The sequence below is a fragment of the Dichomitus squalens genome (genome assembly GCF_000275845.1).
Source record: "Dichomitus squalens LYAD-421 SS1 unplaced genomic scaffold DICSQscaffold_26, whole genome shotgun sequence".
NCBI classification, from domain to species: Eukaryota; Fungi; Basidiomycota; class Agaricomycetes; order Polyporales; family Polyporaceae; genus Dichomitus; species Dichomitus squalens.
In genome coordinates this window covers 271,965-298,975 of record NW_006766908.1, presented here as the reverse complement: position 1 = coordinate 298,975, position 27,011 = coordinate 271,965, and the positions used below count along the sequence as shown (strand labels likewise).

At 56.5% G+C, this 27,011-nt stretch overlaps 10 protein-coding genes across 10 annotated transcripts; 4 read left to right on the top strand and 6 right to left on the bottom strand.

Annotated features, from left to right (window-relative positions):
• Positions 1 to 1,562: 1,562 nt before the first annotated feature.
• Positions 1,563 to 2,836, bottom strand: DICSQDRAFT_171863 (uncharacterized protein; the record flags this gene model as incomplete). Its single annotated transcript, XM_007367563.1, has 3 exons — positions 1,563 to 1,571; positions 1,629 to 2,014; positions 2,086 to 2,836. 3 exons carry the CDS (start codon positions 2,834 to 2,836, stop codon positions 1,563 to 1,565), a joined length of 1,146 nt encoding a protein of 381 aa, XP_007367625.1.
• A 579-nt stretch (positions 2,837 to 3,415) lies between these two features.
• DICSQDRAFT_148397 (uncharacterized protein) lies at positions 3,416 to 4,703 on the bottom strand (the record flags this gene model as incomplete). The annotated part of the gene is made up of 4 exons (XM_007367562.1): positions 3,416 to 3,457; positions 3,530 to 4,106; positions 4,193 to 4,436; positions 4,559 to 4,703. The coding sequence occupies 4 exons, from the start codon at positions 4,701 to 4,703 to the stop codon at positions 3,416 to 3,418; spliced, it is 1,008 nt and encodes a 335-aa protein (XP_007367624.1).
• Positions 4,704 to 6,811: 2,108 nt separating this feature from the next.
• DICSQDRAFT_64649 (uncharacterized protein) lies at positions 6,812 to 7,195 on the bottom strand (the record flags this gene model as incomplete). The annotated part of the gene is made up of 1 exon (XM_007367561.1): positions 6,812 to 7,195. One exon carries the CDS (start codon positions 7,193 to 7,195, stop codon positions 6,812 to 6,814), a length of 384 nt encoding a protein of 127 aa, XP_007367623.1.
• A 2,949-nt stretch (positions 7,196 to 10,144) lies between these two features.
• Positions 10,145 to 11,123, top strand: DICSQDRAFT_171859 (uncharacterized protein; the record flags this gene model as incomplete). Its single annotated transcript, XM_007367560.1, has 3 exons — positions 10,145 to 10,700; positions 10,760 to 11,048; positions 11,111 to 11,123. The coding sequence occupies 3 exons, from the start codon at positions 10,145 to 10,147 to the stop codon at positions 11,121 to 11,123; spliced, it is 858 nt and encodes a 285-aa protein (XP_007367622.1).
• A 209-nt stretch (positions 11,124 to 11,332) lies between these two features.
• On the bottom strand, positions 11,333 to 16,737 carry DICSQDRAFT_171858 (FAD/NAD(P)-binding domain-containing protein; the record flags this gene model as incomplete). Its single annotated transcript, XM_007367559.1, has 11 exons — positions 11,333 to 11,425; positions 11,484 to 11,848; positions 11,906 to 11,990; positions 12,051 to 12,466; positions 12,560 to 12,745; positions 12,802 to 13,006; positions 13,064 to 13,170; positions 13,237 to 13,397; positions 13,452 to 13,584; positions 14,942 to 16,052; positions 16,234 to 16,737. The coding sequence occupies 11 exons, from the start codon at positions 16,735 to 16,737 to the stop codon at positions 11,333 to 11,335; spliced, it is 3,366 nt and encodes a 1,121-aa protein (XP_007367621.1).
• A 272-nt stretch (positions 16,738 to 17,009) lies between these two features.
• DICSQDRAFT_156189 (uncharacterized protein) lies at positions 17,010 to 18,256 on the top strand. The gene is made up of 4 exons (XM_007367558.1): positions 17,010 to 17,042; positions 17,098 to 17,585; positions 17,656 to 17,924; positions 17,987 to 18,256. Exons 2-4 carry the CDS (start codon positions 17,143 to 17,145, stop codon positions 18,139 to 18,141), a joined length of 867 nt encoding a protein of 288 aa, XP_007367620.1. The 5' UTR covers positions 17,010 to 17,042; positions 17,098 to 17,142; the 3' UTR covers positions 18,142 to 18,256.
• A 430-nt stretch (positions 18,257 to 18,686) lies between these two features.
• DICSQDRAFT_108586 (enoyl-CoA hydratase) lies at positions 18,687 to 20,132 on the bottom strand. Its single transcript, XM_007367557.1, has 5 exons — positions 19,702 to 20,132; positions 19,609 to 19,644; positions 19,465 to 19,556; positions 18,899 to 19,313; positions 18,687 to 18,831 (listed from the first exon to the last, which is right to left on the bottom strand). The coding sequence occupies exons 1-5, from the start codon at positions 19,997 to 19,999 to the stop codon at positions 18,782 to 18,784; spliced, it is 891 nt and encodes a 296-aa protein (XP_007367619.1). The 5' UTR covers positions 20,000 to 20,132; the 3' UTR covers positions 18,687 to 18,781.
• Positions 20,133 to 21,964: 1,832 nt separating this feature from the next.
• On the top strand, positions 21,965 to 23,918 carry DICSQDRAFT_128174 (Flavocytochrome c; the record flags this gene model as incomplete). Its single annotated transcript, XM_007367556.1, has 4 exons — positions 21,965 to 22,065; positions 22,128 to 22,248; positions 22,329 to 23,015; positions 23,067 to 23,918. The coding sequence occupies 4 exons, from the start codon at positions 21,965 to 21,967 to the stop codon at positions 23,916 to 23,918; spliced, it is 1,761 nt and encodes a 586-aa protein (XP_007367618.1).
• A 414-nt stretch (positions 23,919 to 24,332) lies between these two features.
• DICSQDRAFT_89055 (uncharacterized protein) lies at positions 24,333 to 25,681 on the bottom strand. Its single transcript, XM_007367555.1, has 5 exons — positions 25,251 to 25,681; positions 25,128 to 25,185; positions 24,967 to 25,068; positions 24,843 to 24,912; positions 24,333 to 24,754 (listed from the first exon to the last, which is right to left on the bottom strand). Exons 1-5 carry the CDS (start codon positions 25,519 to 25,521, stop codon positions 24,686 to 24,688), a joined length of 570 nt encoding a protein of 189 aa, XP_007367617.1. The 5' UTR covers positions 25,522 to 25,681; the 3' UTR covers positions 24,333 to 24,685.
• A 602-nt stretch (positions 25,682 to 26,283) lies between these two features.
• Positions 26,284 to 26,855, top strand: DICSQDRAFT_128172 (uncharacterized protein; the record flags this gene model as incomplete). The annotated part of the gene is made up of 4 exons (XM_007367554.1): positions 26,284 to 26,342; positions 26,374 to 26,424; positions 26,546 to 26,639; positions 26,691 to 26,855. The coding sequence occupies 4 exons, from the start codon at positions 26,284 to 26,286 to the stop codon at positions 26,853 to 26,855; spliced, it is 369 nt and encodes a 122-aa protein (XP_007367616.1).
• Positions 26,856 to 27,011: the final 156 nt, after the last annotated feature.

Below are 27,011 nucleotides of genomic sequence, written 5' to 3'. Positions count from 1 at the left end.
ACTCGGACTCGCTGCAATTGACTTCCACACTTTCATCTAGATCTGCAGGCCAGGGACGGGGTGCGGCGGGAGAGGGTGCGGCGGCGGTACGGAGACTCGCCGGCTTTCATGCCTCGTCAATCCTTCTTCGAACCGTCGTACCTTCGAGGCCAACGGAGCACTTGTCGCAGGGTCGGGCGCGGTGTGCGGTACTGGGTCTAACCCTGATGCGTACGACCAACCTCTTCTCTCGGCTCGTCCTCCGGTACGGGCAGCCTCTGGTCGGGAGCGAGGGGGGCGGTCGAGGGTACGGGGAGTCGCCGCCTTTTGTGCCTTCTTCCAAACTCTTCCTCTCGGTCGGTGGTGGGGCGCGGGGTGGTGGGCGGTGGGGTACGCCAACTCTAAGGCCTCGCCGTTCATTGCTTCGTTGCTCCGTGCTCGGGAGCCACACGTCCGGTGCGTGTCGGCAAAGTCTGCGACCTCCCTTCGGGGGAGTTGCAGCATGCGCCCAGCGGTGGGCCCTCTGTGGATGGAGACATGGAGGCTAAAGATCCTCCCTTCGGGGAGCAAAAGGTGTATCGCTAGTCGGAGCACCGCCCTTTCGAGGGCATCCCTTCCTTGTGAGGGGAATTTCTCTTCCGTGGAGTTGCTTGCACTCGATAGTCATCGAAGCGAGGTCCTTTGCGGAAGAGAAGCATCCTATGATGATGATTCCTATCCTCGTATTCAGTTCAAAAACGAATTTGTATATACAAATAGAACCCTCTGGCCCCAGTACCGGCGACGAGTCATGTCAGAATCTGAGTATCTACGACACAAAATCGTAGACCTAGAGGCTCCGCGATAGTCCTCATCGTCAGGATGGCGACTCTGTATTTATGGATATGTGTAGAGGGTCGTACGAGACAATCCCGCCGCCCTCCGTATGCCTGCAGTCCCTGCCCCGATGCTGAAGTGCCACCAATGTGTCTACCTGGAGGATTCGGATGCGCTAGAATCGATGAAGAAGCCGTAGTGGTCTTCATTGGTGTCCCCATACGGACTTATATACATTGCCCCAGAGTTGTAAGCCACATTACGTAGCCAGGTGAATCAATGGCGCCACATGAGATTGCTCTTCCCGGGGTTGCGCCAACACTCAGAAACAAGACGCTTCACGAGTGCAGTGATGTGTGAGGTTCTGAATCTTGGTTGGGAAGTCCTGAAGCGTGAGACTATGTTGAGAAGAGAGACGAATTGCTAATGATCAGCGAGAAGCATCGGAGAGCGGCCTCGCCGGTGAGCCGGACCGTGCATGTACGCAAGAACTTCATGGTCAACACGAGGCCCTTGTCAGAATCCTTCGTAGCTCTCCAATAGAGCATAAGAGACGTCCGTTCCGGAGATGTGGGCGCAGGAGAAGGTACCCGCTCGACATTGTCGTCACCCATCTTGCTCGGTCTCCCCAAGTGTAGTGCTTCGAGGAATGATACACAACATCATTCACCACAGAGATTACAGAAATCATACACATCATGACCATAGTTAGCAGTCCGATTGCCATTGGCCACCTAACCGAAGACATGTCACTATCACTGCCTGGTTTAGGCTCTCTGCGGCACGCTGATCAGTCCGAGCAACGCGATACGCAGAATTTGCAAGACACTCACTATCCTTTGAGCTTCGAACTCAACTTGTAAAGTTCCATCCTCCGCCAACCGGTAGAAGAAAGACCGCACTCTCTCTCTCACGGCATCCTTCCACTGCGCGTCTCTTCCCGCCAGCCTCGAATCGTACTGGACCACGAAGCAGACTTTCTGTAGAGCCGGCATGTCGTCATGTAGGATGTAGTCCACAGGGCTTGTCTCCACCCTGCTGGCCGCAATGCGGGCGTCCGCATCAGCCACGGCGTCATATCGCAAAACAAGCTCGCAGAAGTCGGGCGAGCAGATTCCTGCGACCACTTTGTAGAGAGGTTGCCAGGACAATTGGGAGAGGGAGCCGACTTCAAGAGTAAGTAGATTCGTATAGCGATGTATGAACGATGTCTTCCAAGCTACACCCGACAAGCCGGTCAGCGGAGGAGTCGATACAGATCGAATCATGTCATAAAGGACGACACCGTACCTGCAATGCTCTTGAGCTCTGCCACGCAAAGACGGTGGATGGTGGGTCCAAAGGAGTCGACGACAAACTGTGTGTTCCGCGACGCCGCCGGAATGTCTAGGGTCCGCAAACAGTGGCGCGTAGGCGTGTGAGAGAGCCACTGAAGGACGGCCGCCGTGCCGTCCGCATGAAAGCTTGGGGCGGCGTTCAGATGTGTAAGTCGAGGTCCACCCAGTTCTTCGGCATGTCGATGTTGGTGCCGCGCGAAGTAATTACCGTGCACCGACCCCTGGACTGTTAGTCCGTGAATGGTCAAGTGACTCAGATTGTTGAGGGAGGATATGAGGCTCTGAAGTTGCTCGACGCTTGCGTGGGTCGTCCTGACAAGGGCGAGCTCCGTGACCGAACTGAATAGATGGAGCGCTTCCTGGATACCGGTTGGGAACCAGTGCCGGAAAGGATTGGATGGGCCACAAAAAGACATCTTCTTCAGCTTTGGTAGGCGGAGCGCGACCTCGATGTGAGTTTCCGGGATGCCGTCGAGTCCTCCAGACTTGACAGACATCTGGAGGTGCGTGATGCAGTCGCGGAACGGTTCTGCGTCCGCGTCACCGAGGACATTGAAGTCCGCGACAGCGAGAAGGTGATGCCGGCAAAACGGGCGAAGAGCGGAGCAGGTATACGCGCAGTTCCTGAGAGTCCAGACGTCAGAAGAAAGAAGGTCCAGGATGTGTATCAGAAGCTCTGGTGGAAGAGAAAGCAAGGTGGGCATAGCGAGAACGCGTGAAATTGGAGTCAATAGTGAGTGCAGGGGTGGGGGTAGGAAGTTGACTTATATACATGCCATTGTGAAGGCGCGATGCACGCTGCGCGCGGCGTGTTCTACCACAGGCCCGACATCCATGGATCAGAACCCGCGAATCGCAGTGTCAATGTCAACCTCGGGCGCGCTGCCCCGTGGAGGCTCACGCTGAACTGATAAGACACATAGTGACAGTGGAAGCGCATGTGAGTCGACTCTGCCCGCGCACCGCAGCGTAATTGCCAAGTCCGGTTTGTCGACCCAAGGCCGTTGAGACACAGCCACGGCCCTGGAATTGTGACTTGGGAACTGCGGTGCTGAGAGACCAAGAAATTCTGTCAACCTGGCCGAGTGAATACTGGGGTCCATGAGTGGACTGCGCGACAACGCCGCAGCGTGCAGGCACTCAAACAAGCAGATGTTGCGCGGGAGAAGCGAGGCAAGCAGAACGCAATATTAATGTTTTACACTGGTGCGCATACAGCGTCCTCTATAGCATTCAGCATCCCATTATGAACTTTGACAGCACCACACGAACCGCACTCACAGTCAGGCATCCTCTCCCCTAACCGTCTCCAACGCCAACGGATGCTGCGAGTGATGCCCAGGCGGCGTACCACTCCCCTCCGGCCTCCCACCCTTCTCCCCCAACCCGCCCGACACCCTCCTCCCGCTCCGGGTTGAGCCCGGGACAGGACTCGATCTCCTCGATCCGCCAGGACTCGCCGTCCCTCTCCCTCTCCCAGGCACGCCCCTTATGCTTCCGACCGGAGTCGCACTCCCAGACCCGGTGCCCTTCTCGAGCGCGCCCGCTGCGGTGTGCGCCTTGCGCATCCACGGCATCATCAGGTGCAGCCAGCCGCGCCACGTCTGGCTGTACGCCGCGCGCTCCCTCTCCTCTCTTCGTCTCTCGAACTGCGCGCGGTACCGATCGTACGACTCGCGGAAGCTGCGGTCCACACGAGACGAGAAGATCAACTCCCCTCGTGGGTTCGACGCCGGCGGAATGGGCGGGATGGGCACGGACGAGCTGCGTCTGCTCGCTCCTGAAGATGGTGATGGGCTTCGCCGACGTGAAGGATGCGGGGAGGTTGGCGACGTGGGCGACGTCGGTGGCAATTGTGGGCGGGCAAAAAGGAATGCGAAGGGGTTGAAGGGGAGCTTAGAGCGCAATGGGGGCTGACGCATATTGAGGTACATATTGAAGTTCCTCAGGGCACGGTTCGCGTGCGGGACGTATCTATTTCCACAAGTACACCCGGACGTCAACGTTCAGTCAGAGAGCGCCGCGAGACACGCTGGGCGACCGTAAGCGTGGATACGCACTTATTCGCGTAGCCGATCTTCTCCGAGTACATCCCACTCGCGAAGAACAGCACGAGGGTCGTCACGCTCACGAACAGCAGGCCCGAGGCGAAGTAGGGGTGGACTCTCACGTCCGCGTCTTCGGGATATATCTCCGGGAGGACCTTATGCAGAACCCATTTGTACGGGACGCCAAGCCAGTTCGTCTGGAGAAGGACCTCACAGAGCAGGAAGCCGATGATGAGCAACAGCTGCCCAAGGAAGACTGTACGGGCCGCATTCAAATGCAGCGAAGGCAATAGCAACGGCGAAGGAGCATGGCACGTCCATGTTCAGCGACTGATTACACGATCGGTGGGGAACCGTGGAGAGCTCTAACTCACGCACGTTGGTACCGTCGTTTCCGGCTATTCAGCGTTGCAGCGTTCGTCTTGAGCCTTTCCTCAAAAAGTAGCAAGTCCAGGTGGGTTGCGGCATCGTTGGGCGGGTAGTAGGAGCCTGCAGGAAGGTTGAGGGGAGGCCGCGGAGGCATAGGTTGTGGTCGGGGACAAGTCGTGAACCGGGAACTCTGAGCCCACTCCAAGCACACGCGAACCCTAACCTTGACCGCTTCCATGTTCCACATATGGCTGCTCTCATCGTTCATGACCTTCACGCAGCCGATGCTCGACCGTCGACAAAGATGACTATGTTGGAATCCTGGCGTCAAGATGGCGAGCTCGCGGAACGAGCGCCACAGGTCCCGCCCCCCGACGGATACCCGCGCCCTTATCTACCCCTATTTAGCTACGTATATAAGCCTTATTGTATCTACTGTGTACGGCACGCGTTTGCACCGGCCAAACGCGAATCCCATTTGTGCCCGCTTGCCCTCGAACTTCTACACAAACGCGTCTCCTCTGCCCGAAGGATAATTCGAGGCACTGCCTAGTGGGGCCGAAGCCACTCGACGATCCCACGAACCGACGACCCGTGACGACGACCGACCCGACGACGACCGACCCGACGACGACCCCGTGCACCCCGACGACCCCGTAACCGCGACCGCCCCGCGCTCCCCGCTGCTCCCGCCCCGATGGCACCGCCCACAATTGCGAAGCTCGCCGACGACAACTACGCCGAATGGGTTATCGGCATGGAGGCCCTCCTTGTTCGCAAGGGTCTCTGGGAGGTTACGAGCGCCCCTGCTGATGAAACCCGCCCCTCCGGCTCTGATAACACGAAGGCTGTGCGTGCCTGGCGTGCGAAGATCGCAGAAGCGCGCGCCGAGATTATCTTGAATATCGAGCCCACCCAGTACGCCCACATCCAATCACAAGACGTTCACGAAGTCTGGACCGAGCTCCGTCGAGTCCACCGCGCCCGCGGCTTTGGTACCCGGGTCGCACACCGGCGCGCTTTCTGGCGCTTGTCTAAGCGCCCGGATCAAACGATGACATCGTGGATTGCTGACGTCCGCCGGGCCGCCTTCCGCCTCGAGGAGATTGACGCCTCTATCTCCGATGAAGACCGCATCCTCGTTCTCACGAATGGCCTCCCCGATTCGTATTCCCAGCTGGTCGTTAATCTCGACTCCACCCCGCCTAGCGAGCTTACCATCGATTACGTCATCACCCGCTTACTTAACGAAGAGTCGCGCCAATTGTCCCTCAACCCGCCTCATCATGACTCCGAAGTCGCCCTCGCTGCTTACACGAAGCCCCGCACCCCGCTCGAGCGCATCACCTGCTTCGAGTGCTCAAAGAAGGGCCACTATCAGCGCGACTGCCCAGAGCTCAAGACTGAAGAGGCCAACTGCGCATTTTCGGCAACCGTTAGCGCCGATCGGCTTCTTGCCGAGAAGGAGACGGAAGCGTGGTAAACGCCCCGATTAAGGGGATGTATTAGACTTATCGTACGTTATCCCTTATTTGTGCGGACACAACCCCTCCTTCCTTGCTCGCTGTTTCCCTTATCCCCGCCCCGTTCAATTTGTTTGTTACCCTTCGCTCGTTGCCCGCGCTCGCTCGAGGGGATGTGTTGGAATCCTGGCGTCAAGATGGCGAGCTCGCGGAACGAGCGCCACAGGTCCCGCCCCCCGACGGATACCCGCGCCCTTATCTACCCCTATTTAGCTACGTATATAAGCCTTATTGTATCTACTGTGTACGGCACGCGTTTGCACCGGCCAAACGCGAATCCCATTTGTGCCCGCTTGCCCTCGAACTTCTACAGACTATAGCCACATTAGTCAACCAGACCAGGTGCAAATAATATTACGTGTGTTCAGGTGTCTACATTACTGCACATCGTTCACAGTATCCACTTCCATCCATTGCTATATCAGACAAACAGGGAGCGTGAGTGTAAGTATGTATGGGTATGCAAAGTCCCGGAGACGCACAAGCCGTCGCCATGATCTGATGGTCCATGCTAACTGGCACCGGGCAACAGCTACTGAGTAAGGAGGACTATGCAATGAGAAGAAGTTGTAAGATAATCCGGGTTGACCACTATGCCAAGGGTAATTGTATCACGCTGAAAGATGCGGCGATGGATGATGATGCACATATGTAGATGAGATGTATGCATATGTTGATGGGAAACTGAAAACCACGTATAAACTCTCGGCGAGGATGTCGAGACGCACTTATTCGACGCCTACGCAGTGAGCGCCCGCCTTGACCCGTCCTCCCGTCGAGGTCCACCCCCGACGAAGAACGTCATCCAGCCAAACATGGCCATCAGGAAGCGAACCAACCACGCCGAGTCCGCGCCCAAGCCAAGGCCCGGTCGCAACTGCAGCGCGAACGCGATGTCGAGTGGCTGGCGGGGCAGCTTCTGGCGTGGTCGCTGAAGCTCGACCATCTCCGGCGCATCATCCGCGAAGAGAGCGCCAGGCAGTTGAGGCGTGGGCGAATCGGAGCGATAATGAGCGTTGAAAGACGTTGACTGATCGGCGAGACCTAGAACGGGAGCGTCTGCGGCCCGAAGAGACCACACGGGCTTCGAGGTGAGAGTTGGCGAGGATTGCAGCTCACGCATCTGAGGGGTGCGACGGGCCGGCGACCGCGTGGGACTAGCAATGGGCGTGCGCAAAGGAGTTGGCAGAGGCGTCGAGAACGGGGTGGGATGATCAGACGAGATTTCAGGCAATGGAAGTAGATCCGGGTCGGCGTGCTCCTCGACGACGATGCGAGGAACGTCAAGCTTGGGCTGATATTGCGGAGGCAAGTCGGAGTCGAGGAACAGAAGCGAGTGCTCCTGGGCGTCATGGAACTTCTCATCGAGATCTGTGTCATCGGAGACAGGTCCGTCGACATCCACAAGTACCAACTTCTCGTTATGGTCGTCTCCAGCATTGTCCTGAATCAGGCCAGCCGGAGGCAACGGCGCGTCCAGTATGAGCCTGCGTTTCTCGGGAAGGGGCGTGCTACCACCTTCCGAGTTGTCGTCATAAGGCATGTCAAGGCCAACCCGCTTCTCGAGCCGGGGAAGAACGTCCCAAGCGAGGCCAGACTTGATCATGATGCTGTTGATGTGGTTGTACGCGTACAACCCAGCGCCGACGCAAAGGACCGCAAGAAGTGCAGCGAGGGATGAGACGGCGAGGACTAGTAGGATTGGAGACGAGTACAGGTCTGCGAAGGCGACAGAGGGATATCCGTCTGGAGAGGACTCGTCTGAAGGAGCAGCATCCTCGGCATGCGCTGGTTCTGCGGTAAGGACAGAAGGAGTGGTGTCGAGGATAGGGAGGCTGTCGCCGTCGATGTCCTCAAGAGAGCCAGTGCTCTTGAGTTTGGCAAGGAGATCGTAGAGCTGTTTCTCGTCTTCTGAGGGAGAGCCGTCTATATTGAGGGGAACGACAGCCTTGACTGCGTCCAGACTATCGAGACTGGAGAGTAGGGCGGATTGTTCTTCGGAAGTCGTGAGTGATACGTGAATGTCATCGTCCTCTTCGCAAGCCAGGCAGTCGGGAGATTGTCTAGAAGGGAACGGGGGTCAGCAAAAGCAGGATTATTAAGACTGCGGAGAGGCATGAAGTAGAAGCATGTTGATCTACGTCGGCTTCTACGGACACGCGGGGGAAGTACGTGGACACTGACCCAGTGCGAGATTGGAAGATGGCTTGAACGGCATTCTGAACCTGTAAGGATCTTCTGGCCCTGAAGTTGAGTTGAGGGTGGCATAAGCATTGTAGCAATTGCTGCTAGCAAGAGAATGAACAGAACGTACGATTGTGGCGTGTCCGAAAGAGGACGAGCGGTGACGACCAGCGCGAGGAGGGAGAAGGAGACCAGGATGTTGAGAGTCATCGCGGACACGGCCGAAGCCAGCTGCGGTGAACGTTCAAGAAAGCTTGCCAGACACGATTGAACGTGTCGACGTCGAGGGCGGTGGTGAGGGCGGTGTTTTGCGCGGTGGTGGCCTCGAGGAGACTGCACGCTTCTGCCACGCCGCCTGTCCCCGGCCTCGACTCCCCACACGCCCAATCCCGGATGACGTGGTCCCCTTATCTATAGTAGATAAGATAGGCGCTCATCAGTGGCCGCTGCGACTGCGAGTTTGGGGTCAGACGCCATTAATCTCGACGGTCACCACGACATCCACACCTAGACACACTCTCGCCCTTTGTAGATACGCTTATCACTAATGCATCCTCTGCACAAGACCTCAGCGTCGCGTCCAATCCGTCACCAGCATCGACATCTTCTTGTTGGCCCATCCTGCTCGAGACGGCCCTTCAGTGCGTCTTGTACTCGCCCTGAAAGTCATTATAAGACACTGGGGATACCGGCGAGCGCAACCAAGAACCAGATCAAGGTATGTGCAATATCTCGGCGTCTAAGCGAGTGTATGCGCTCATCATGTTCAGGCCAGCTACTACAAGGTACGCCGGGACCGACCCTTCCCTCTACGGATGTGCTCACAGAGCCAGGTCAAATAGCTCAGCAAGCAGCTCCATCCTGACATAAGCAAAGATCCAGACGCTAAGGAGAAGTTCCAAGCTGTCAGTGAGGCATATGCCGTCTTGGGCGACGAACGACAACGGTACGTCGCTTCATACCATTTTTCTTCCCCAGTCGCGCTCAACCCGCAACATGTCTCTAGGAGAGCCTACGATCGCTCACAAGCAACGTCCTCACAAACACACACCCAATCCTACCATGAGCCTAGCCACACCCATTGGTCCTACGAGGGTCGCCGACGCGGTGCAACCCACGCATGGGAGTATGCCCGTCGACCAAACGCCCACCGATCCCACACCTACCCTCCTCCACCAGGCTCTTACCAGTATTATGCTCACCAGCAGCAGCACCCAGCCGGCGGTCCAAATCCCTTTCACAACCCAAACGTCCAGCGTGCTACCGGTCGCAAAGGGCCGCTACCAACTGACAGAGGGCCCACTCAGTCCGACTACGTTGCACGCGAGTCCGTTTTTATCAGGACTGCGCAAGTCGCTGGTCTGGTCGTATTGATAGGACTAATCGGGCATGGAGTGAGTGCTAGCGCGGCATAGATGTCTTAAATTCAGTCATTTTTCCACCATCCACACTGTGTAGCATACATGTCGTTGTGAGTATATCAGTCTAGAGACTTCATCCGCTCATCCGCTCAACATTACTCTTTTCACAGAGTAGAAATCATAGGGAGGAAATTGACAAGGACAACAATAAATCATACTCCGTCATACTCGGTCGAGGTTTGCTGCTTACAGCAGTAGGCAATACATGATATCCGCTTTGTATGGCCCCTTTACCTCTTTCCTTCTAGTCATCATTCGCCGCCCTGAGAATATGAAGAGCGTCACTTGCGAAGCAAGCGGTTCTCACGATCGAAGCGTTCCTTGCTTCTGGTGCTGCGGCAAACTCAGATTGAATCGTACACCTTGCCTTCTCTCCACCACAAACACCTCAGGCTCCCTATTGAGTAGTACGTATTAGGCAGTATCTGCGTGTCAGACTAACTCAAACATCTCCTACAAGTCCTACCATGAGCCAAACAACGGGCAGCATGCGCTATACGCTCTGCGACACATACGAGGCAGCTGCCGAAGCATCGGACGCGCTGTCCCGCCATGAAACCCTCATTCTCGACTGCGAAGGCCGTGACATAGGAATGCCCGACGGCGAACTGGGCATCATAGCCATCGGCGACTCCACTGCATCCCACGTCTATCTCTTCGACACGCTCGCCCTCTCTAACAAGCAACATCCCCTTCTCTCACGCTTATTCACCCTCCTCCGCCGACCCGATATCATGAAGCTCGTTTGGGACGGCCGCTCGGACTTCTTCGAGATCGCGGACACATACGGGGTCCTCATGCAAGGCGTCGTCGACCTGCAGCTTGCCGAGGCCGCACAACGTGCTCGACTCAATCCCAGGAAGCGCAAGGGCTTCCGTGCAGGGCACACGCTTAAGTACTTCAAGAAGATGCAGGATGAGCTGCTAGCCGAGCCCGCTGCCCTGGAAGGCATACACCGGCTCTTTGGCTTAGAACACTGCGCGGGAATCTTCCAGGCGCTCGACGAATCGGGGGGCAAGGACCGTAAGCGATCCATTGCCAGTCTTGCGCGCGTCTGTCAAAACTCATCTAAGCCGCTTCAGCCGCGGTAGTCGCTATGCACTACGAGAGGGGTGGCGACATGTGGATGCTCCGACCCCTTCCCGCCCCACTCCTCCGCTACTCTTGCCACGACATCGAGATGATCGCCGCTATGTACGCCCGCTTCAGCAAATTCGGTTACCTGAAGCCACTGGACGAACTCAAGGCGACGACCGAGCGCTATCTGCACTCGTATCCGACTCGCGAACTTCGAGCTTTGCATGCCTCGCTCGACCTATGCAAATTCGTTCCTATGGATGTATTGACGCCTCCAATCCCCAATACAATGCGGTATCACTGCACCCGTTGCGAACGAATGCTCTCGCTGTCGTGTTTCTCCTTGCACTATGCAGACGTGCAGGGTAGCGGGGAGACGTCGAATAGTCAGCCGTTGGAACGGATGTCCACTTGTCGGCTCTGTACCCTTATCGCACAACGCAATTCGGGACCTGTCGTAGCAGAATGGGTCGTAATATGATATGCATGTATTCTCTACACGAATCGTATGGTCTTGTGAAGCCGGCTAAAGATACCGTCCGATACAACCGGCGACCTACCGAACAATCACAAGCGGATCAACAAATCGACTGCCCACTCTTGATGAGGTCGGCAACCCGTTCAGCGAAGGCATATATCACAGCCTGCGGGTGAGCAGCAGGTATGTACGGCTGAAATTGCGTGGAACACCTCAGCTACCGAGCAACGTCTCTTGAAGGGACTACGCACCAGTATGCTGGCATCCACAACCCTGAGCCCCTGCACGCCTTTGACCGTGGCGTCCGGGTTGACGACCGCGCCGTTCCCAACGGTCTGGGCGCAAGTTCCCATGCGAGCGGTCGCGACCGGATGCCAAATGGTCCACGACTGTGCCCGCGCCCACGCATCGACGTCCTCGTCTGAGCCGACGTCGACATTGGCGAAGGGCCCTGCCTGTCCCGTCAGGAAGCCGTTCCATGCTCCGGCAGCGGCAAATCTGGCGGCAGATCGGACAGCAGCGCGTATAGCATAGACATCGAAAGTCGTGTCGAGAAAGTTGGGATGGATGACTGGCTTCGCAAAAGGATCAGCGGAGGCAATAGTCGCAGAGCCACCTGCGGGAGGGCGCAATGTATCAGCCGAACGTCCGGTTCCAAGGCTCGAATGCTTACCGGAGCTCGGTGAGACCAATACCGTCAGCAGGGTGAAGCAGCTGCCCGTAGTGGGCGCGGTCTCAGTTTCTGAAACAAAGCCAGGCTAGTGGGAATTCCCATGAGCATTTCATAATTCAGCGTGGCATAGTGACTTGTGACTCACTACAAAGAGGAACTCAAAGTGCGGCGCGGTCGGACCAGAGCCAGGATCTTGCTCAGTCTTCCAGATAGAGTCGTCATCTGGTATCCTTAGCCAGCCGACTTGGTTGCCAGTTGAATCAGTCAGGACGCCTTGCCTCTCTGAGGCCCACTCGTTGAGGACATCGTTGGCGAATGTGGCATTGCGGGCCAGGCTTTCTAGAATGTCGTCGTCGGGATTGACAAGTCCAAATAAGGTCCGCAGAAATGGATGGTCTGTAAGGTGCTGTCCAACATCTGGTAGGTCGACAATTGTTTTCATATTGAGAGAAGACAATGTCTTGGAGGGACCGAGTCGAGAGAGCATTAGAAGTTGCGGCGTGTTGACCGCGCCGGCAGACAGGATGACTTCTCTAGTTACATTCAATGCATACTTCGGTGCTGAAAAAAAAGCATGAAACCCTTTTGATTAGCGATGCATTCCGTTGCAGGGTGGCAACAGCGCAGGGTAGAAGTAAAGGAGGGGCAACTTACAGGTCGCCGAACTTGCAAATTGAACGCCTCGGAATAATGGAGTCCCGCTCGCTTCGCCGGTCTGTATGAGCTTCGTTACCGTTGTCTCCACCAGAACGTCGAGATTGGGCCGCGAGAGGACAGGTTCGATATATGCAGTCGAAGCGGACGACCGCATGCCGTTGCCATACGTCCCTTGCATCCAACCTGCAACGATTGCACACTCATAACAATTATCACATCTAAAGGCGCAAATCACCTACCAATACCGAGGGGGTAGCCTGAATTCATGTCCTCGTTGAACGGGAATTCTGTAGGCAACTCTTGCGTCGTCTCGATGACGAGTGGATCTTGAGCGAAGGGCGCATTCTGTACACTGATATTTAATGCTCCACTCGTGCCATGGATAGCAGGGGCAATCTCGCCGTTGGTGTTGTGACCATCGCGCGGCGGAACGAGCCGCTCGATCTGTTAATGAAGACAGCGCGTCAGCAGCCTGATCAACGCACAGTGCATTTCACTTACTTTGTTCCAGTAGGGTAATATTGAGTTCCACGACCATCCATCGTCACCGCTGACTGAAGTGTATCTGTCAAAGTCATCTTGCGGGCCTCGGGTATAAACCATGAAATCTTAGCATCATGGGGTAGATGTGAGTCTCTATCAGCCTTTCTTGATCTCTGTATAAACGAGCTCACTAATGCCACTGCTGCCTCCCAGGACACGACCGCGAGGGTACTGTAGAGTTCGATTGTCCAGATTCTTCTGCGGCACAGTGGTAAAGTTCCAGTCGAAGGCCTGATTCGGCTGAAGTTGCGGAGCCAGAAGGGGGATCTGGAGACTCGTGACACCTTGGTCGCTACAAAGCGCAACATTACAACGCGAACACACCATAGACACTATCGACACTCACCTTGGACCAGCTTCGATGACGAGAACGTTAGTGTTCGGGTCCTCTGATAGTCGGCTCGCGATAACACCTCCGCCAGGACCTGTGCCGACTACCACGTAGTCATAGACCTTGTTGGCAGGAAGTTGCGAAGGATCTGTCAGAAGCGCTGCATTTGTCGCAGCGGCGAGTAGTACGAAGGCGATCTTTTATGCCGATCATCGGTCCCCCGTTCGAGTGCCGATCAAGTCTGGCTGTCGAGCTGCATGAGCGTCTGATACAAAGAGAACAGCAGGCATGAAAAGGAAATGCAAAGAGGCACTTTGGGAGGTGTCTGATGATCATTAGAACATACCTGAAAAGCTGCAAACAAGTGACTTACATAGTGCACAGAGGAGAGCCGAGGATCGTCGTATATCAGGAGTCTGCCTGCTACTCCCGATGTTTGCGATCTCTCTTTAGAATAGGCCGTTCTGGCGCGTCTAGTCCGTGAATTTTTTGATACATGTTCAGCGCTCGAATGCAGTGGTACAAAAGGCATTCCTGTATTTTCAATTGCGGTGAACGCCCAGGGGCGAATTGACGCCACGAGAAGCAGTGAACAAGCCCAGCAATTATACGAATGGAGGCTATTTAGGCAGGTTGGTCCGACCGGGAGGTTCTTGGCTGGGCGCAGCGCCAGATTAGACGAGAATAGCGCACCCCAGTGACCATTAGGAATCAGGATATACCCCTCTGACGACGAGGGGACGGCTCATTAGGGTTCATGCATCATCAGCGGTGCGATAGCCTATGCAGAATGCACCTCAGCTTGGTTAGTTCTAGTCGAAAAGCGTTGCACAGTGAGCACAGCAGCTATGGAATGGAGGTTGAGGGCAGGAGAATATCTGTTTCGCAGGAGTCATCATGTCGCAGAATCCAGATCGGAATAAAGAGGATACAGCGGACTGATGGGAGAGAACGGAGAGGAGCACCATCAACAGGCGCCCCAGCGGACTGCAGCACTGTCAGCAGCGGTGCTAGTAAGATAGCCAGCCGGGTGCAGTGGATAGCAGATGGTGAGCGTTGATGGATACATTCAATTCACACTTGGCAGGACGCCGCTTCGGTGCAAAATGCCTACTCTGCTTCGAATGCGAGCACCGAGAAGCCTACGTAACGACAGTCAATCTCGAATTGCAAGAGCTTTCCCTTCTTACGAGGACACGTACATGCGGCCTTGCCTCTAAGAACGATAAAGATAGTTCCACATACATCTACATCCGATAGCACAGATGACCGATCACATCTACAGCAAGAGTCCCAGAGGTTGCTCGCAAAAAGCCAATTTGGTATCAGATCCGATATTCGTTTGTACATCCCTTCCCGAAACCTCACGACGCTCGCCCCCTGCTCGCACATGATACGGCTAGCTAGCTTCATCGCACTATGCGAACGCAGGAGCCATGAGCACAGCCCGAGCCACCAACTCCTGATCAAGCCTTCTTTGGCCGTCCGCTGGATTTACGAGCTACCTGACTTCGTCCTCCTCGAAAACAACGGCAGCTGCATCTCAGGTGACGGCTCCATCTGCGCCGTCCGCACCACGCTCGCGCCCCTCGGGGATTCCCACTCGACCGCCGCCTCCGTCCCCGCATACGGCACTGCACCGTTCTGGTTCGCTCTGTCGCGGTGCGCGGATCCCGATCCGGACCCATGCCGCGACTTGCTCGAGCTGCTTCTGCCATGCCTATGTGTAGGGGTGCGAGGTTCCGCGGACGGCGGGGACTGGGACTCAAATGGACCAGAGTCAAGCTCGACGCTGTCCCGCACCTCCTGCTCGCGGGCGCGCCCGTTCTGCGTGGGGTCGCGAAGGTCGTTGAGAGACGCGGAAGCCTGTCGGGCATGAGTGTACGCGCGTGTGCGGGGGCGGGATGTACCATTGACGGTGTTGAGTGCGCGGCGGGGAGCCTTGGCGGAGCTAACGTCCTCCATCTCGTGTTCCCAGTCGAAGTCGTCGCTGACGCTCGACGGCGTGCCGCTAGTCGATTCGAGGGAGAGACGGGAGGCAAGAGTAGTGGGGGCGCGGGTTGGCAGATGGCCGAATAGCGTAGTTGTCGATGTGCGGACATGTTGAGCGGTCGATTGCAGAGATGAGGAGAATACGTCCAACACTCCTTGCAAAGGATTCTCCTTGGAGCGCGTGAACGAGACGGGCAGAGCAGGGCGGCCGCGAGACGTGTTGCCGTTGGGAAGTGTTGCAGTCTGGTAAGCCGTTGGCGGATGGCCATTGTCTAACGAGGAGGCGTGGGTAGGCGGGGGAAAGTATGACAATTGCGACGCTGGGACACGACGGAGTGTGAGCTTCCCAATGTCAGGCAGGGCTTCCACCGAGGGTGTGATGTCGCTAACGGTCTCGGAGACGGAGTTCGGCTCGGTTTCCGGTATAGATGACTCTTTCGGCAGACTCCTGTCTATGAGGGCCTCTCGAAGCTGCCTCGCCTGACGCGTCTTGTCCACCGGGATATAGAGGACCTTGCGGAGGTGTATGGAATCAGATGTCCAGAGCTGGTTTGCTCGACGGAGGTCCGCTAACGTAATGCCATACTTTAAGGCCACCCCAGCCAACGAGTCCTTGGGCTGAACCTAGACATAGAAGGGTTGAGCATGACGATTCAGGACAAGCCATCGTCCCCATATTCCTACATCAATCTAGCTAGACGTATGACCTCATGGGTCAGTTTCCATATAGTATGCAGTGAAAGACTATGTTCTGCGATGCATAGCGCAAACATGGACGGTAGGCAGTAGGCTCCACGCTACTCACCTCGTGAACGATGACCAGCATTTCCCTGTTCTGCACCAGTGATCCTTCGCGAATATCGCCCCCGTCCCCAGTAGAACCGGAGTCTAGCACGTCTGACTCGCTGAGCATCCTCCTCATGGAGGGACGCGTCTCGTGGTCGAGCGTCCACGAGCTGGAAGAGGCCATGCTCGCAGTGGACCGCAACGGATGTTGGCTTGCGCTCCGACGACTTGGAGGCCAACGATCATCCTCTCCCGCGCCAACATTGTCGTCCACTGTCCTCGATCGACTGTGAGAGGGCGAGGATGTCTCCGAGATCCATGGGTCGTGGTCCGTCCGATTGCGCCTAGCCAGTCCATCTGAGCCACGCCGTCGTTTGGAAGGAGTAGTGTCGTTGCGTCTCACGGCGGACGAGAAGGATGACTGGGAGTGTCCTGCCTGAGTATTGCTGCTCCAGATCTCCGCAAGGGCCCCATGGGCGTCGGGATCAGTGTCGATGTCCCGGTGTTGTTGGCGGGTGGACATCAACTACCAGAGTAGTTCAAGCGATGTCTGAGATATGTAAGCCAGTTTGGAGCGACTGAAGGGGACTACGAAGTAGGGAAGGATGTGGGAGGGACTGGCCATGGTAGCGGTGGCCGCCACGACGTCCCTCCCAGCGCTGTCAGCGGCGCAAGCGCCTGATCAGACTGCCTTCTATGGCAGGTGGGTGCATCGCTTTCTCGAAGGCCTCCAGTCGGTCTCTCTTCGGTAGAACGGCGGTTCAGTAAGTACTAGAGCGCCAGCCACGATTACCTCGCATCCTTCGGTCCTGGTGTTGTTGTGCCACAGTGCGTCACGCAGAACCACTTATATACTCGTTCTTGCTTGACCCCAATTATTCAGATCCCCTCATAACTCATATCTTCTCTAACCGTCATCAGCTTCAGGATGCCTCACCTGGAATTCCCCGTTGCGCCTGAGGAGGTTGGCACTTCCCCTACGCAATTCGATGAACTCCAACCCTACTTCCTTAACGAGGAAATATGGGAGGATGTGACATACAGAGTCTGCGAGACCCTGTGTGTCTTGTCTTCCAAAGCTCGTTGCTCAGCCATTCTCCGAGTTCAACTCCTCCCCGAACCGTTTGACGCGTCCGTCAAGGAGCTCACTGCGATCTGTAAGGTCGGGTGGGGACGTGAGCACGCGCAAAGAGTCAAGAAGGAGGCAGAGCTATGCCGTGACAAACTCTCCCATCTCCAAGGTGATGGCCTCCCATGGATTTACGGCTGCTATGATGGAGTCACGGACGAAGGTGTCACAAGGGTTTCGGTAATGGAGGACTGTGGGCAATCCCTCCATGTACCTCTCGTAGAATGTCCTCCTACGTTTCGGTGCGTGTCCCTTTCATTGTATACGCAGTCGTACAGTGCTGACAAACTCCATAATATGACGTCGTTCTAGATATCTCGCATGTGGTATGCTCGTTGAGGTTCACAAAGCCGGAGTGATACATAATAGCTTCACGGAGCGGAACGTTGTGGTCTCAGTCATCAATAGCGGTCCCAACAAAGGAGAACACGTCCCTGTTCTCGTCGGCTTTGGCGAAGCAACAGAGCATCAATGTCCGTTGAATGGGAACATTCAGGCGAATGGTCTGCGACCTGAGAGATCGGACATCATGTGCGACGAGATCTACTACGCTTGCATGGATTCAGATTTCTGGCGGCCAGGTATGTCCCTGTCTCCGTGCGAACATACGACAGGTATATGACTCACCGCTGTCTCCACCAAGCATATATCAAGGTATTGGACACAGAGGTCCCAATCGCGCATGCCACGAGCGTGGAGAGCCTTGTGCAACATGCCGGATACTCAAACTCGAACGAGATGTTGAAGAGGCGTGCACTGTTGGAAGCTAGGAGAGCCTTCTCGGCTCACAGAGATTGAGAAGAGGCTGGGACAAATGGGATGAATCGCCGCTCATTAGCGAGTAGGATGTATTGTGATACGACGATTCATGGAACAATCCCTCAGCGTCACTTTGTAACAAGAGATGACTTGGATGGCGAAGCGGTATTCGATTGCACACCTGCAGAGACAGTACCTTCAACGAGGGCAACTCAGAACTGTACTCTAATCGCGCCGGACGACTTGTGTCGTATTGATAGTTTGGGGTCAGACACTGGGGCGACGGGCAGTACGCGCCCTGCTAAGAGCATGTATTGCTAGAGTGGTGTCAGGGAGAGCTGTGGTGGGAGGGGCAACTGCACCATGCCCATATAACGCCGACCGGGGTGAGTGTCAAAGCATTCCTGTTCGATCCACACAGCCCAGGACTGTCATGGTGTCATCGGAGATGTCTCCTTCGACAGAACACCACCGGTGAACTTTGAAAACATGTGGTATGACTTACATAGGTATGCCATACAGTAGCTTCGTGAGCGTTCCGTTCCTGACGGTTACTATGAAGCTCTGAGGGCGCAGATCCGCGGCACACACTTCAACCGTGATAGCATTGTAATGACACTGGGGTGCACGAGTAATACTGTATATTGACAAATTAGTGACGTCGCCGCTCATCCACGCTTCAAGAGTGACTCCAAGTCGGCTTCCTTTTCTCCGCAAATGCGGCCATACCTAGCGTACCCATCCAGCCATTAGCCATCACGCTCATTCGCCGCAGAATGCAATGAAAGCCACGCACCTTCCTTCTGATCCTTCGTCGCGAACAGCGAGTGGAACAACCTCCGCTCATACCTCAGGCCCTCAGTCAACGTATGCTCGTACGCCGCATTGACCGCCTCCTTGCCCGCCTGGACCGCAATCGCGCTCTTGCTCGCAATCACGCTGGCCAGCGCGACCGCCTCCTTCACGACCTCGCCCTCGCCCTCGCCCACCACGCGCGAGACCAAGCCCCAGTCCGAGGCCTCCTTGGCAGTGAAGTTCCGGCCGGTGAGCGTGAGCTCCATCGTGCGCGACTTGCCGATGGCGTGCGCAAGGCGTTGCGTTCCGCCGCCGCCGGGGATGACGCCGATGTTGATTTCGGGCTGGCCGAAGACGGCGGTGGGGGAGGCGAGGATGATGTCGCACATGAGGGCGAGCTCGCAGCCGCCGCCGAGCTGTGGAGTACACGGTCAGCGCACAGCCTTCTTCGTGGACACATCATACCGGATGCGCCGGGATGTTCAATTAAGTGGTGTCAAGAGCGCGTCGATATCGAAGTCAAGGAAGCATAGGAGAAGGTAGACCGAGGAACGCTTCCGGACTCACCGCATAGCCGCTTACAGCAGCAATGATAGGCTTGCCGACGGTGGTGAGGAGGGACCAGCTCTCGAGGAACTTGCCCTTGAACACCTCGGAGACTGATAATGGCATAAGATACACATCCTAGTAGATCATGAGTGTAAGACTCACATTCCTTGTCCTTCATCTCCTTGATGTCCGCACCAGCTAACCGGCACCGGATTCAGTAACACATCCAATAGCAAGAGAAGGATGGATACTCACCAGCGAATGCGCGCTCGCTGCCCGTAAGGACAAGGGCGCGGATGCTGTCATCTTTGTCAAATTCCTTTACTGCCGCGTTGAGCTCAGTGAAGAGAGGCGTCGAGAGCGCATTAAGCGCCTTGGGGCGGTTGAGCGTGATGAGGCCGACGCCGTCCGCGGGACGCGACGTCAAGATGAATTCGTACTGGGTGGTCGTCATGAACCGCACACGGATGGGCGTGGCTTGGCGGTACGCGCGGATGCTCCGAAATGCGGCCGCGGAGGTGGAAGAAAGGGGTCGACGAAAAGCAGCCTGCATAGCTTGCGTATACTTATAGACTGAGCTGCCGCCGAGTGCTGCGTTGATGTGACCAGGGACACGCAACTGATAAAGACGCAGAAGATTTGTCAGAGGGGGCCAAGATGAGAAATGTAAACCCCAGGACGGTCGGAAGATGGTAGGCGCGAGGGACAAGTTGTGCGGAATATGTACCCAGGTCGACTCCGACGCGGAATCGGCGCGGAGGGGCATGTGCTTTGTTAACCTCGCCTACCATCGCTATCTCGCCTAACATCGCTGTCCCCATCTCACCGACTCCCTACACACACCGTTCCTCCGCTCGCACAATCGTCGGCTCAAATTCGTCAGGCGGCTCTTCCAAGACTTGTGTTTGGGAAACTTTACACACGTGGACCATACGGCGGCGATGCAATGACGAATGCTTTTTTCGCAGGGCTGTCGAGTTTTCGTCATTTCCTCCCTATGTCTGCTACGCTCTTCGCGACCGCATGAGCAGCCCGTGCAATGTGACTTGTGCACACGGTGGCTCGAGAATATGACCTCTAGAGCTGCCGGATGGCCAGTATCGACAGCCTTGCAGAGCTGCCCACATGCACCGAGCATTGCTCACATTGCTCATATCATCGCATTCCAACATCGTCACCTATTCAATTGTACCATCTCACTTGAAGGGAGAGTCATTGCTGCGAGCCAAGTCCTTCCGTGCACTCTCCACGGTACTTTCTCTGGCTCCCGTTGTGCCTCGGTACTTAAGATGAATCCATTCTATTATCAAGATTACTTGAGGAGCATTCATCTAACTGGCGCTAGAACAAATGGAGATTATCCGCCGGGGATGCCAGCACTCGACGTCTTGGCTGTCATTTTGAGCATAACTCTCCAAATATCAAGTCTGCCCTCTTTGTCCGCCACCTGCTCTGTCGTACGACTGGTTGCCGTTGAATGCCTGCTGGGGTATCGGCCAGACAATCTCCGAAAGGCAGCATCGATCTGTGAATTCTGCGGTTCCCCTTTCGCAGACGTAGTCATGCGTTTCTCTGTGTCTCCTTCTCTTCTTGCATACTGAAGAGAGACATCCCAAAGTCAACGTGAAACTCTGGGGTGAGTATTCTGAACGCAAGATAGCATGGTGCTCACTAAGCCTTGATAGGTCCTATGTCGGTACGACCCTTGAGTTTCTTGCCAAAAGCCATAAGCCGCTGGATATCTACGTTTCCCCTCTTGAACTTTTCTCCTAACCTAGCCGGCACGTTGTCGACGAGACTGTCCGACAGCTCGAGCTTTGAAATTTGTAACTAAGCAGGAGCATGACTTGATGTGGGAAGAGGTAAGAACCATGTTCGGCATTGATGGGCTCTCGAGCTGTTCGAAGCGAGCTGGAGGGAGCCATGCACTAGGAGGAAGACCAGACGTAGCGTATTCGGTGTAGACACACATCCCCCTTTTTTGTTGTATCACAAATAGGAGAAGTCGATGCTCCCTACGTATTTAATCTCATCTGATTTTCGACGATGGGCCACATCAGGCAGAAATTACTGAGAAGCTGACACACTACTGCAGACCCGTATGCAGTTCAGTGGTCAGTGGATGATCCCCTTCGTTCGCATACACGTTCAATGCACGTCGCAAGTTGACTTGAGGTGGGATGCGGGGTGCGGGGTAAGAACGCGGGGTAGACATGGGATTTCGCGGGAAGCCCGGATGGTGACCTTTGAAATGAAACCCATTGGCCGGACCCGGGACCGGTGCAGGACACCCGGTCCCCGGTCACGGCCGTCCAGAGCGAGCGAGAGCCTCGTTCGGACGGCCGGGCGCCGGGCCGTGCGCCCGAGGCTGTCTTTGGCAGGAATGCCGCCGGGTGGGAATCACATGCGCCGTCCGGCCGCGAAGGAGGTCGGCGCAGTGTCAACGCCGGGCGCGATATAAGGCTTTCCCCTCTCTTGTGCTCGTCTCACACATCCTCCCTCCCCATACCTCACAGCAATGGCCCAAGTTATCGTTGTCGGTGGTGGTCTCGCAGGTCTCTCGGCCGCTCACACTCTCCTCGAGCGCGGCGCGAATGTGCTGCTCCTCGATAAGCAACCGTGGGTTCTCTCCTATGACATGGCATCTTACGCGTAGACTCATGACGACGCGCATCCTCCAGCTTCATGGGTGGTAACTCCACCAAGGCCACTTCAGGAATCAACGGCGCCGGCACCCAGTCACAGCAGGACCTTGGTATTCCGGACAACGCAAAGATTTTCTTCGAGGACACCAAGCGTTCCGTAAGTTCATCCGCTCCGTCATATCCCGAAATAACACTCAAACATACGGAACCCCTTTTCCCCACTCTCTCCAAACACAGGCTCGCGAGCTTGCCCGCGACGACCTCATCCGCGTCCTCACCGGCCAGTCCGGAGATGCCGTCAACTGGCTCCAGGACAAGTTCGCCCTTGACCTCTCTAAGGTCGCCCGGCTCGGCGGTCACACTCACCCCCGCACCCACCGCGGCAATGCCCAGTTCCCGGGCATGGTCATCACTTATGCCCAGCTAGAGCGCCTCGAGGACCTCGCAGAGACTACGCCTTCCCGCGTCCAGATTAAGAAGAAGGCGCGCGTCATCAAGCTTGTCAAGGACGACTCGGGCGCTGTCATCGGCGCCGAGTACGAGCACCAGGGCAAAGTTCAGACCGCGTACGGCCCGGTCATCCTCGCCACGGGCGGATACGCGGCGGACTTCACGAGCGACTCGCTATTGAAGAAGTACCGTCCCGAGTTCTGGGACCTCCCCACCACCAACGGCGAGCACTGCACCGGTGACGGACACAAGCTGGCGCTGGCCATCGGCGCCAGCGCAATCGACCTCGAGAAGGTCCAGGTGCACCCGACGGGTCTTGTCGACCCTAAGGAACCCGAAGCGAAGGTCAAGTTCTTGGCTGCGGAGGCGCTGCGTGGTGTCGGTGGTCTCCTTCTCGACGGTACTGGTCAGCGTTTTGTGGACGAGCTCCAGCATCGCGACTATGTCACCGGCAAGATTTGGGAGAACGGCAAGGTAAGACACCATCTCACCTCTAGCGTCCCACATGACTCACCCTCCGTGCAGTATCCCATCCGCCTCGTCCTCAACGGCGCCGCATCCAAGGAGATCGAATGGCACGTCAAGCACTACGTCGGCCGCGGCCTCATGAAGCGCTACGAGTCCGGCGAAGCCCTCGCCAAGGACATCGGCATCTCCCCCGCAGCCCTCAAGAAGACCTTCGACGACTACAACACCGCTGCGCGCACCAAGAAGGACCCCTTCGGGAAGAAGTTCTTCTCCGACAGCGAGTGGAAGCTCGACGACGTCTTCAACGTCGCGATCATGACCCCCGTCCTGCACTACACCATGGGCGGGCTCGAGATCGACCCGGAGAGCCGCGTGGTCGACAAGTCCGGCAAGCCCATCCCCGGCCTCTTCGCCGCGGGCGAAGTCGCGGGCGGTGTCCACGGCGCGAACCGCCTCGGCGGCTCGTCTCTGCTCGGCTGCGTCGTCTTCGGGCGTGTCTCGGGCGCGTCAGCGGCGTCGTACCTCCTCCAAAAAATCGGGCCTCTCGCGGAGAAGGCTGCCGGCCGTCTCGGCGCCGTCGCTGGTCACCTCGGCGCGGAGTCGCAGCCCTCACCACCTGCGACCGCGGCCGCCTCAGAAGAGAAGAGCACGCCCTCCGCTCCCTCATCAGGGGGCAGCGAGTATACGGCAGAGGAGGTCGCGAAGCACAACAAGAAAGACGACGTGTGGGTGATCATCGACGGGAAGGTGCTCGACGTGACCGCGTTCCTGCCGGACCACCCGGGCGGGGAGAAGGCGATCCTCCTCTACGCGGGGCGCGACGCGACGGAGGAGTTCAACATGCTCCACGACCCGAAGGTCATCCCGCGGTACGCGCCCGATGCGGTCATCGGCTCGCTCAAGAAGTGAGTGCGCGGGCGGAGCGGAGCGTCGGGGGAGAGACGGAGCAGCGCACGTCGTGACTCTTTGCATTGTTATCGTCATCCATCATCCGCTATACCACGCACACAAGGCACACCCTTCCGTCTCGCAGGCTATCGCATGTTGTGCTTGTATTGTAGACTTTTAATGTATCGTTCCGTATACTCCAAGTTTCAGTCCGACGCTCGCGTTTCGAATAGAAGGCAGACAGGTGTTTTGGCTGTCGTAGAAGGCGGATCGCGCCTCTGAGTAGGGAGGGTTGGCTGTTGTAAGACAAGACATCTAATATCGCCGTTCTGTTTCCCAAAGCGTCCGGCTGCTCGTTGTGTTTCGCGGGTACGTCAGCCTGTGCATATAATATTACCCTGGAATTGACTCAAGCTGCTGTCGCTGTCATTTAGGGTTGTTAGGAAATGGCCATTGCTGGGAGTCCAGTATTGCGCTGTTCAGCGTAAAGGTACAGATGATTCTATGCGTGCCAAACGTAGGCAAGGTAGTTCCAGATGGGCGTGGACAGGAACGAGAGCGCAGCCAGAGCGGCTGTACCGCAACATGACAGCCCTAAGAATACAGCTAAACATACACATGGCCGACAGGTAGCGACAGAAGCAACGTCGTTCTCGCCACGTGTGTGTGGGCGGGACCGAAGGGGTATATCCGTGCACACATGATCTCGCGGTGTGCGAAGGATCTGCGTGGAGGATGACGCGCAAGGAGGGCGGAAGAAGTAGCGACGGTCGCTTGGTCTGCTGAGGTCATAATTTGGGTTGCATTTTCCCCAGCAGCGCGGACGCAATCATCCGTCCGGAGGCTTTGTCTACGATCTGCGAGTATCGTGGTCACGCCGCCAGGCGCCACTCAGCAGCGTTCAGGAACGAGGGTCGTTGAGTGAGGAGGGGAGAAGGAGCGTACCTCGCACCGAGAGGTCATGATGCGCCCGCTGAGGGTCACAGACGTGCTCGTGATTTTCATGCACGTCTGCCTAGGGCACGAAGAGGGGTTCAAAGAGGTTCGGAGCAGGTGCATGAAAGCTTACAATGATGCGGGTGCATGGAAGAAAATGTTGATAGCTTGGGTGACCCCAACGCCGTTCGCGTTTTGTAGGACACCGAGGGCGACGAGGGGAAACGAGGCGCAACTGTGGGGGCGCATGAGTCCTTCAAGATCCCGGAGGCACAGCTCGGTGATAGCACTCACTTGTCGATGAGATAACACAGACATCCCCCATGCACAAGCCCAGCCCCGTTGAGCATCTCTTCACGCCCAGCGGCCTCAGCGTCCTCGACCTATGCAATGCCGTTCTGCCGTGCTAGCACGCACCTTTCGTGACCTGCACCTCTGAAATGACGACCACCTCCGTCTTATCTCCCTTCCTTTCCACGTTCATCTCGGTAATCCGTATCCGCCGCCCGACCGCGTACGCGAAGCAGTCTATGTCTCCCACCCCATATGAGCCGAGGGTGTTGAGCGTAAGCTGCTTTGCGTCTTCTGGCGCATTCCCAGCCACTTCGGAGGCATCGCCGTATTTGGGAAGCGTGAGCGGGTCTACCCACCCGCGCTCTGTCGCAAGGCTGGATTGGAAGGTCGGCATCGCGAGGTCGGTAAGTGGGCGCAACGGAGGACACGGCTCGTAATTTCGGTGGAGGAACTGGGTTTGGGCGGCGGCGGGAGAGGGAACGGAGGTCAATGAGACTACGACAGATCACAGCACCCAGGCTGTTCGCGAAGGTGAGTGAAATGGGAGGTGCTGGGGCGTGACAGTGGACTCTATGTTGAGTCCCGAGGTAAAATACAACAGGAATAGGAGCTGGAACGGGCTCGACTCGGGAGGGAGGATAGCGTCCGCCTTGCTCGGGTCCGTGTGGAAATTCTGGGGATATCTTGGAACTTGGAGGGCAGGTGCCCTATCTGAGCTGCGCTCTAAGCTTGATGTTCCCATGTGCCGGACAGGCAAAGACTTTGGATGCGCGGGACATGTTCTGAGAATCAGGACGCGGCGCTGTGTCTGACTGAGCTGGGAACCCAGGCTAGTCCCGGTCGAGTTCTGGCCCAACGCGACCACCCCAACTTCCACGATCATGTGAGCGTGCACGACCTCCCTGCCTCACGCTCAAGCTCGACTGCGGTTCTCTCGCCTCCAGGGGAGAGGGTGCGTCCATGCATTGCACGGTTGCACCGACTTCGTCCAAGAATGTGTCTCCTCCAGACTCGGAGCCGTCGGCGAAGAGTATAGCCGTGCATTCTCCGGCCTTATGGACACGGACAAGTCGTGGCCGTCACACGGCACGATCGGGTTTGACAGCGTGATTGCCAGTTACAAAGGCAGACAAAGCCTACGCTGAAGTGTATCACAATGACCTTGGCGGGCGGCAGCAATTGTTGGACTCTGTGGGTGCACTGGGTCTGGACTTGGTGTTAGCTGAAACATATCGTATTGTCATAGTGCGATGCTGCTCGCTATCCTGCGGGCCTTGCACGTCGTGGAAAATCTTGAGTAAGTGTGTTTGATCACCCCGCAAGCCTTTGTTCCTGACGGAATCTGTCGGTCAACAACATGGACAGCGCCGATGGTTCCCACAGCACTCGACAGCGAGATTACTGTTGCGCCCTAAGAGCCTCTCATTAATGGATGGGATCCTCCGCGAGAACCTGTACATCTCCGGCGAGAAGTACATGGCAGAGATCTGGGAAGCGAATCAGGCTGCTCAGGTATGTCAATTGCGCAATGAAATCCCAGCCGTTCAACTCACCTTGCCCTAGCTTCAGGACGTCATCGGGTTCTTCGATGGTAAACTGGATCAATCCCTAAGTGCCCGTGGCAACGAGCTCTGGAAGGGACAGATGCGGCTTCTCGTGCTACTGCGGAAGAATAAGATCGTTCTGCTGGACGTGGCGCCCGGGAAATTGTATGTGGAGACAGACTAGGCTGTAGGGCAAACAGTCCGCACCGCCTTCAAGAAACCCACTGTCGTCACCATCGCTCATCGCATCGGCACAAACGTGAATCACGACCAAGTCGCGATCTTAGGGGAAGCATCGTCGAAGTCGGGAAATCTTCAAAATGCTGGAGAATGAGGAAAA

Excerpts from the sequence above, each read along its gene's own strand:
- DICSQDRAFT_156189 (XM_007367558.1), top strand. The coding sequence starts at position 17,143 with ATGCCTCACCTGGAATTCCCCGTTGCGCCTGAGGAGGTTGGCACTTCC. Across the intron at positions 17,586-17,655 it reads GAATGTCCTCCTACGTTTCG|ATATCTCGCATGTGGTATGC; the intron begins GTGCGTGTCCCT and ends ACGTCGTTCTAG. Across the intron at positions 17,925-17,986 it reads TTCAGATTTCTGGCGGCCAG|CATATATCAAGGTATTGGAC; the intron begins GTATGTCCCTGT and ends GTCTCCACCAAG.
- DICSQDRAFT_89055 (XM_007367555.1), bottom strand. The coding sequence starts at position 25,521 with ATGCCGACCTTCCAATCCAGCCTTGCGACAGAGCGCGGGTGGGTAGAC. Across the intron at positions 25,069-25,127 it reads CTGTGTTATCTCATCGACAA|TTGCGCCTCGTTTCCCCTCG; the intron begins GTGAGTGCTATC and ends GCGCCCCCACAG. Across the intron at positions 24,755-24,842 it reads TCATGACCTCTCGGTGCGAG|ATCGTAGACAAAGCCTCCGG; the intron begins GTACGCTCCTTC and ends CGATACTCGCAG.
- DICSQDRAFT_108586 (XM_007367557.1), bottom strand. The coding sequence starts at position 19,999 with ATGCAGGCTGCTTTTCGTCGACCCCTTTCTTCCACCTCCGCGGCCGCA. Across the intron at positions 19,645-19,701 it reads CAGCGAGCGCGCATTCGCTG|CTGGTGCGGACATCAAGGAG; the intron begins GTGAGTATCCAT and ends GGTGCCGGTTAG. Across the intron at positions 19,314-19,464 it reads CTGCTGTAAGCGGCTATGCG|CTCGGCGGCGGCTGCGAGCT; the intron begins GTGAGTCCGGAA and ends TGTACTCCACAG.